This window comes from Nicotiana attenuata, chromosome 7 (assembly GCF_001879085.1).
Source record: "Nicotiana attenuata strain UT chromosome 7, NIATTr2, whole genome shotgun sequence".
Classification (NCBI taxonomy): Eukaryota; Viridiplantae; Streptophyta; class Magnoliopsida; order Solanales; family Solanaceae; genus Nicotiana; species Nicotiana attenuata.
The window spans coordinates 107,143,901-107,153,393 of NC_031995.1; the positions used below are offsets into that span (position 1 = coordinate 107,143,901).

At 38.9% G+C, this 9,493-nt stretch overlaps 1 protein-coding gene across 1 annotated transcript; it reads right to left on the reverse strand.

The window, feature by feature from the left end:
* On the reverse strand, positions 7,354–8,327 carry LOC109230613 (non-specific lipid-transfer protein-like). Its single transcript, XM_019396075.1, has 2 exons — positions 7,990–8,327; positions 7,354–7,526 (listed from the first exon to the last, which is right to left on the reverse strand). Exons 1-2 carry the CDS (start codon positions 8,325–8,327, stop codon positions 7,520–7,522), a joined length of 345 nt encoding a protein of 114 aa, XP_019251620.1. The 3' UTR covers positions 7,354–7,519.

Sequence of the window (9,493 nt, forward strand, 5' to 3'; positions counted from 1 at the left end):
AGGCATAGTGGGCTGATCAAAATTTTGGCGCCGTTGCCGGGGAGTTAACGGAATTATCAATTGCCATTGACAGAAATACAAAGATTCTTTTGTTAGTCAGTTTTCTCTCTACCAACTTTTTCATTGAAAATTTTGACGGTTTGTTGATCTGGGTGCACAGGTGCATGCTAGAAACTCTATGAGGACTGCGGAGACTGCTTGGAGGACTCTTGGACCCCGAGAAGACATTCCGGGCATTGAATCGTGCAAACAAAAGACTTCAACAATCACAACAAATACACCAACTCGAAATTGGACATGGGCGACATAAACGACCCCAACGTAACGTCATGAATGAGCAACTGGCACCTCCTGTGCCTAGAGTGCACTTTTATGGACTGGGCACAACCCACAGCTGACAATCTGGCCACTGCCATTATTTGTGCCTGCAATACAAGCTGAATCGTTCCAGAATCACAAATAACATGCTACACTTGTTGCAGAACAAGGGACTTTTTCTGGGACACAAACAGAAGACCCGCAACAACACTTAAAGAACTTCCTGTCTATTTGCAAAACTCAAAGGCAACCGAACGTGACTCCGGAAGCAATCAGATTATTATTGTTTCCTATTCTCGGTGACAGGAGCTGCTCAGGTTTGGCTAACTCGCTCCCATAAACTCTATAGCAACTTGGGATGAGTTGGTCAAGCACATTTCACAAACAAGTTCCATTCCTCTAACAACAAGACCGCTCAACAAATTGATGAGATTGTGAGTTTCAAACAGAAACCAATGGAGACACTACACGAGACATGGGGCAGATTTAAAGGAATGTTGGTTATGTGTCTCCACCATGGTGTTCCAGAGCAGATGTTTGGACAACGGTTTTACATGGGATTGTCAGACAGCTTGAAGAATATAGTTGATGCCTCGGCTGGTGGGGCATTCTTGAGCAAGACTTGGAGAGAAGGTCAGAATTTGCTGGACAAGATTGGCGCAGAATTCGGGTGTCTTCTAGAAATGCACCTATCACTCAGTGTGCACTCAGTGCCTCTTGATCCTTCTAATACAATGGCTGAAAACATGGCGACTTCTTTTAACGCAAATGAGCATCCTCACCAAAAAGGTGGAGGAATCAGGCAGAAGCAACAGGTTCACATAGTAGACACTACCAACGGGGGCTTGTGCACATCTTGCATTAGCCAGCCAATTGGTAATCCATGGATACAGCAGCAGGTATCATCATCACCAGCACCTTGAAGATATAAACTATGTGGCTAACTAATGGGTCAAGGCAAGGTAATCAGAACTGGGGTCAGCAAGACTCTTAGCAGCAAGTACATGCCACCGCAGCCACAGTATAACGTCGAAACACGGGGAGCATGAGACCCCCAACAATATGGCACCGTATCCTAGACCACAAGGGTACAACAATCAGCAGCAAGGGTACCACCCACCTCAACAACAGCAGGTGGAACGATAGAAGACGGGTTTGCAAGGCTTGAAGCAATGATGCAGCAGGGTATTGGGATCCAATGCTAAAATAAATGAAAGGGTGGATGCACACGAATGCAGCTATTAAGAATATTGAGGTACAAGTGGGCCAGATTTCAATGTCACTTAACAATTGTCTCAAGGGACATTACCTGCAGATACCAATCAATCCAAAAGATCAAGGCCCAAAGCAGCTGATGGGTGAGTTCTACGAAATTGGTAGGGATCTAGATGTTGGAGCAAGAGAGAGCTCGAGAAAAATACATGCTGAGACACTAATTCCAGTGCCCATAGAGCTGGATGACTCTTTACGGATTGACAGAACGCGCCCCGGCCCCTGCAACGAACAGCACCCGCTTCCTGAGAGAATAAGAAATGCAGCACGAGACTATCTTCTCTGTATAAAAAAGACTTTAGCGGACATTGCAAATATAACCCGAGTATTACGCCCAGGGTCGAATCCACAGAGAGTTAACCTATCAACTGCTATCTTCAGACCCACTAAGTCTTCAGAACCAGCTTCCCAAATATTCAAATCTCAGTTGAGTGTTCTTTAACAACTAGCTTGCAAATAACTAAATGGCTGTAACTACGTAAAAAATAAAGGTTGTAAACAATTATGAGAAAAAGCTAAGGCAATGATTTCCCCTATTGATGGAATCCCTTCTGTTTATGCTCATACAAATTTACCCACACATCTCTATCAATCATCAACGCTAATCTTACCGTAAATCTCTCCCGAGTAATCACAGTAATTTACTATTGCACTCTCCCGAGATACACTAGCTTACTTTATTTAGCACAATTCAATTTAGATTGCACCAAAGGCTTCGTTATTCCTAATCCCGCCTTTAAACCCGCAATTATAGATTCCTCTAATAATCTAGGAGTGGTGTTGTTCAACAATACCCTAAATATGCACTCTTTTCCAAGTTATGCACACTAAATAGGCACAGCTAATTGAGGATCCTGTCAATTAACTACAACGAACTCGAAGTTGAACAAATAAAGATTAAACTAGCAATTTGTATTCACATAAACAAGAAGTTCATCACCCAATAGGTTCCATCAACACCTTAGACAAGGAATTTAGCTACTCATGACTATGGGAAAATAAACTAAGCTTGAATTCATCGTAAAATCAAAAGAAAAGAGGAAGGATGTTTAGAGTACTTTCTCCCAATTTTTTTCCTTGCTAAGAAACCTAAAAAATCAATACATGCCTCTCTTGGGCGAAGTCTAATGTTTTAAATAGGGTTTAGGTCTAAAAATCCCGTAATTGACACTTTGGTCCCAGAAGTTTCTGCGCCTGCCGCGGTTCTGCCGCGGTCGCGGTAGAACCGCGGCCAAACACCCTCGCGGAATCTCTGAACTTCTGCAGCTGCTTCCCACCGCGGTTCTGCCGCGGTCGCGGTGGAACCGCGATGGATCCAGTTCTCTGAATCTTCGGCCTGTTTTTGCACGGGTCACTTAGGAAATTTCACAGTTGGCCTCTTTTTCATCACTTTTGACTCCAAAACTGCTCCTTAGCCGTCTTTATACATATATCACCTACAAATCATGAAAAGCACTAATAAGAGCATTTTGTCATCACTTTTAGCATTAAAACTACACAAGAAGGTGATTATTTAAGGTGTGATTATAGTCAAATTCACCTATTATCACTCCACTAATCGAGCTCATTCAATCTTGGATCAATTAGGCTTTATTTGGTTGTAATGTAGGCTACGGGACGGGTAGGATACATTTAGATATAAGGGTGACTACACCTCCCTAAGCACTTTAATACATATACTTTAACATTCAAACCCCATACTTATGTCAAACCAAATTCCACCTTCACATCAGTGTATATTACCCCATACTTCTTTAAGCACACTTACATCAAGAGCCACCACTTATCAAGGAATTTTTTTTCACAAGAATCCAACTATTTTTTTTTCCAATTCAAGTAGCTCTTACTTTTTCAAAACAGTGCACCTTTCTCCTTATTTCATTAGTTCCACTCAAAAGCCAAACCAACCACCCCACACTTTAACTTTTACATAGTTCATAATAATTCACGTGCTCATGAGAGGTTACAATGGTTCAAATAGATGGTTAATTCGAACAAATGGGTAAGCTTGTAATGTGGTTGCCAAAGAAACAGGATTACAGGCTCAAAGGGGTTAACTACGATACATAATAACTAGGCGGGTAAAACATACATATCTGGCTCAACAAAGAAATGCCTATATCACTTCCTAGACTGAATAAAACTACTATTTCGCTTTGCAAACACACGGGGCAAGTTCTAGGCATCAAATGCAATGCACAGAATATCACAAAACCTTACACACACATGGCACATAACTCACTCAGGATTGGATTCATCAAGACACCCTAGTCAGAGCAGTTAAGCAAATTTAAGATCATACAATTTAAGGTACTTATACAAGAGTCAAAAACTGAGCCTAAGCGTCACAGCCAAAGTACTCACTATTCTCAAGGCATAACAAAGTCAAGAGATATTGCTTCATTTCAAAACAAAACACAATGGCTCCTATTCCCAAAAAAAACTAACTATACCCGGTTCAAATAAAACCCTTGGAAAAGAACCGTGGTTTAAAGAAAAACCAAGGGGTAATTGCTACACTATCTAACAAAACAAAAAATCTTTTTGGTATTTTCTTTTGACTTACTTCCCTCAAAAAAACTGTCTAGAAGATTCGTCATCAGGAAAAGTCCAATCTTTTTTAAAAAAAAACACAGCTAAAGTAGCATGAAAAATCACCCAGACAATCTCCTCACCCCACACTTAAAATTGTGCATTGTCTCCAATGCACACCCATACATACAAGAGGGTAAAAGAAACTCCTGGTAGGCCAAAGGCCGAAGCACTAGCAGTTCATGGGGTACTCAGACTTCTCCCAAGCTTGGTCCTTCGTGTGGGTACCTCACACTTAGTTCCAACCATTTGGTTTGCTGATGCATCCTTCCAATACCTTTGCTTTCCATGCTCCTAGAAAATAAAAAAATTGACACTACAAAAATAATACAATTAAAAAAAATAAAAATAAAAAATAAATAAAAGAAAGCAATAAAGCTGGGTTGCCTCCCAACAAGCGCTTGATTTAACGTCGCGGCACGACGCGAATTACTTTTTGCCTCCACCTCGAGCTTATGAATTGAACCCCCAATTTGGCATCAAGTGTTCAGCTATGCTCCAGGGGTGGAGGAACAAATCTAATTGGTCCAAGCAACCATTGTACTATTCTACACTTCTTGGCTTTTAGATGAGGTATGTAGTCCTGTCTTTCTGGTAAGAAAAATTCCAGAATATAGGCACCTTGTTCTTCATTCCTTGACTTCTCAATCGGCTCGGATGACTCTACTTTCATATCGTCATCCAAGCACAATGTAGAAAAATGTTTGGAGTGAGGACCAATGCGCTCACACACATGAACTTCAGGACTTTCAGCATCCTCAACATCAATGATACTAGAGTCAACAAAATTTGTATCCTCAATGTCCTTGGCTGACTCTAGTCTCACTTCTTCAACATTGACATCTTCAAATTCTAGTTGGCTAGGTTGTTGATGTTCTGCTTTGACCTCCCCAATTAATACCTCAAATTCATGCTCTTCTTGGCTACTATCATCAATATTGGATTGTTGAGCATTAAAAGCTCCAACCACTTGACTCAATTGAGCCTCCAACTTGCGAATAGTTGCCTCTTGCCTTTCTATGTGCAATTGTTTCTCATTGTTTTGTTCCAGAAGACACTTTAGCATATCCTTGATCTCCTTCAGGTCCGCATTCCCAGGTTCTTTGTTCCTATTAACTTCACAAGAAAAGGTCGAACCATCATAGTAAGGGGTTGGGGGAAAATAAAAAATATAAGCACAACCATGAAGGTGACCATTTTTACCACCACACACATTACACACATTCCACAAATAAGATTGAGTTGGTGCACATAACTCGCTCTTAGGAACGTTTTGAAAATTTTGCCACGGGTGGTTTCCTTCACAATATGTATGGAGATCAATAGTAGAATTATCTACACCTAAATTCCCATAATTACAAGATGCCATGTTTCTCAAATAAACAGTTATAAAAAAAAAAAAAAAAAAAATAAAACAAACTAAAAGTTCAAACTTGAACCCTAGCAATATATACAGCTACAACTACACCATTAGTTCCCCGGCAACGGCGCCAAAATTTGATCACGCCCAACTATGCCTTATAAAAAGGATAATGCAGTCGTTGCAAATATAATCCGGTTTACAAGTCCGGAGTCGAATCCCACAGAGAACTAAGGTTTAGCTACAGCTGTTCACTATCACCAAGAAGACAAGCTTGAACAATTCCTAACTTATAGATATTAAGATTCTTCTGTTTAACTAATTAACTAACAAATTAAAATAGTAAATTAACAACTAACGATACTGAGGGTTAGAGAAAAGATTAAGGAGGTCTAGAGTTATGATTTCCCCAATTGTCGGAATCCTTCCCGCTATGTCTTCTATAATTTCGCCTAAGTATTCTCTACCGATCATGAGCACTCTTATTACCGTAAATCTCTCCCGAGTAATTACGATAATTTACTAGACGCACTCTTCCGAGCTACGCTAGCTGGCTTTTAATACAGCTCACTTCAGATCGCACCCAAGGCTTCGTTATCCCTAATCCCACCTTTAAACCCTCGGTTATTGATCCCTCATATACTTTGGGAGTGATGTTGTTCAACAACTACCTAAATATGCACTCTCTCCCGAGTTATGCACACTAAATAGGCACAGCTAATTGAGAGATCCTCAATTAACTACAACAGACACGTAGTTGAACAAATAGAGAAAATACTACGGCTCAATTATATAAAAATAACAAGAATTTATCCTACAAAAGGTTCCATCAAAACCCTAGATAACAAATTAGCTATTCATAATAGCATGTAAAACTACAATACTAAAAGTCATAACCAACAATGAAAAATAGGAAGAGGAAGGAAAAACTCGTAGAAGAATTCCCCGCCTTGCTTCTAGCGTGTTCTTGCCTCCAAGGGTGTTGTCTAACCATAAAGTAGTGTCTCTCCGCCTCCTTAGGTCTAATTTGTGTCCAAAATAGGTCCTCTTTTTGTTTTTGGCCGGCCTCCTTTGTTTAATATAGGGTTTAGGACTTAAAATCCCATATTTTGCACTTTAGTCCCTGAAATTTTCGCTTCCTGCCGCGGTTTTGCCGCGGTCGCGGTTGAACCGCGGCCAAACATGCCTTCTGATTCTTCAGTTGTCCGCGACCATCTTCTACCGCGATTCTGCCGCGGTCGCGGCAAAACCGCGGTTTTTCACCCTGTTTCGTTTGGAATTTGGAAAAACATAAAACATGAACGTTGTAGCTCTTTGAGTTAGCTTTCCAACCATATATTGTGGAGCCCAAATGGAGTTCTGAGCAAAAAGTTATGTATATTTTACTAGACAGTGCGCAATATGCCTCCTCAAGTCTTCGTTCGTACTTAATTATCAAATTTGACCTCCGAACACGATCCCGGCTTAATTCCTTGAGCTTTTACTCAGACTTCAAAGCTTCAAATCACTTAAATTCATTCCATAACATCTATATAGCTCGGAATCACACATACAAGGCATAAAACACACAATTAGTGCAAAACACTAGCGATTAAAGCGCAAACTCAATTAAAGTGCAGTAAATTCGAGTGTAATAAGCGACTAAAATATGCAATTATAGCCTATCATCATTTGTCCACTATGGAATGCTTGAGGGAGATCGTCAAATTTGTCCAATTTATTGTAATTATCAAACGAATTAAAGAAGTGAATAAATAAATAAAGTTAATCGAACGAGTTAAAGGCGTAAATTGATTGGAGAAGATACGCCATGCACAAAAGTAGAGAGTTTCATTACTGAAGACAGAGGTAGTTATTCAATAGACAGTCTTTTATTTAAAATAGAATGGCAAATTGCTGGAGAAGGAAATGACATTTCCTATCAGAAGGCATCACAGGATTGTATTTCTTCTACTTTTTGATGGTTTTATACTTCTTTCAAACCCTGAAACCATGGCCAAAAAAGGGTCAAACAAATAAAAGGAACAACACGAAACAAACCATTTAAGTATATATATAAGGAAATACATCAAATAAAGAACATATATACTCAAGAGGTGCTCCCTTTAAAGAATTAATAATTGTCATATTTAACTTCCAATTGCCCCCTATATATAGATAATTAATTTGCCCGCTCTAATTATAACGTGTAATGAATCCAGGGTTTTAACATATAATTGGACATTTGACAAACATTCGACACACTACTCATTTAACATGTGAGTCATGCACTATGTTGCGCGAATTCGCAAAAAATGTTGTTGCGTTCATGTGGGATTCTCCAAAAAATAACACTAGTCTTGAAGGGGTCTGACACACACCCGACGATATTCTTGGAGAGTCTGAGTAACATAATTCATGACGAACAAGTAATACTCATGTAAAATGATAAGAGAATTGAAGCTTACTTGGAACAATCAACATTGGGATCAATGGGAATAGTGCTAGTGAAGTTGCAAAGCTGAGGAAGTCTCTCAGCTTTCTGAATATCTATAGGGAAAGTTAGCGTAGCAGCTTTGAAGCATTGGCACATAGCTTGACGATTTGGTTGGGAGGCAGCAGCATCTCTACTCAAATCTTGCAGTATAACACAACACTCTTGGCTTGGTGTTACACCTTGACTTAGCAAAAATCCTTGACAAGGGACTGCTTGTAGTATAAGATCAACACATTTAATTGTATCTGCTTTTGTTTGGCTTAAAATTAGAGCCAGTGTAACCAAAGCCAATATTTGCACGTTTGTCATTTTTAATTCAAATTCAAAGGTTTGAGTTAAGGTGGAAGTCTATTTATATTGTTTCAATGAGATGATCCTGGGAGATTTGGTGGGGGTTAGAAATGTCTTTACTACTTTTGATTCTAACTTCCTCATGTTTCCTAATTAGTTTATGCCAAAACAAATGACATTTTATTATATTCGGAAACAACTCAACTTTAATAATTATAAAAACATTGGCACATAAGCTCCAAAAGTCTTCTTAATTCTTAAACTCCATACTCGGTCAAACATGTCACATAAATTAAAATGGAGGAAGTAATAATTTTGATGGATACTGTCACATGCATCCAACCAGATTAGCGTTTGTACATTTATTAAACTATGAGTTCTCTTGAAGTATAAGATGTTACATTCTTTTTATTTTGAAAGAAATATTTGAGAAAGACATGATAGGGAGAGGGTTAATTATTTTATATTGGTAATAGCGTATTTGACACAGCTTTGATATCGATTCCAGTATGTTTAGCCATTTTTATGGGGAATCTTTAATGTATGGGGCAAGGTTGTTGTATGTCATATTCAATCATCATAAAAGAAAATAAAAACTTAGACTTCATAATAATCACTTAACCTCGCAAGTGTCTAAATAGAAGCGTGATGCCAAAAAGATGCACACTCGCCCGACGTAGTAAATGCAACCGTATCACGTAAAATGATTCTCACGTAAACATGTAAATGAACAAAAATGTTGTTCATAAAACAAATATAACTCCATGTTTTTTCTCTTACTATATATTAATTTCTAACGTATTTATAGCTAAAAAGTTAGCTAATAGGTTGGCTAAACTGCCTGGCTTTATTATCAAAATCTTTCATGCAAAATTCTTGCAAGTTTAGCACTCCGATTAACTTTTCTCCAGCCTTATTTATAAATACCGCGTTAAAATTACCAAAGATTTGATAGCAAACATACACGATTCAACAAAGAGCACTTTGTTTGGCCACAAAAAAAAAAGGGAAAACTACGGAATTTTTTTAAGCTTTTGTGGATTAGACACGGAGTAACAAGTAAATACAAATACTTAAGACTCAGAAAACATAGGAAGGAAAAGCTCAAAAGTCAAAAATGGCCCCTTAATTCAAGCACTGATACCAACTCTCTTCCCACCTCCCAACCCCCCCCCCCCGAAACC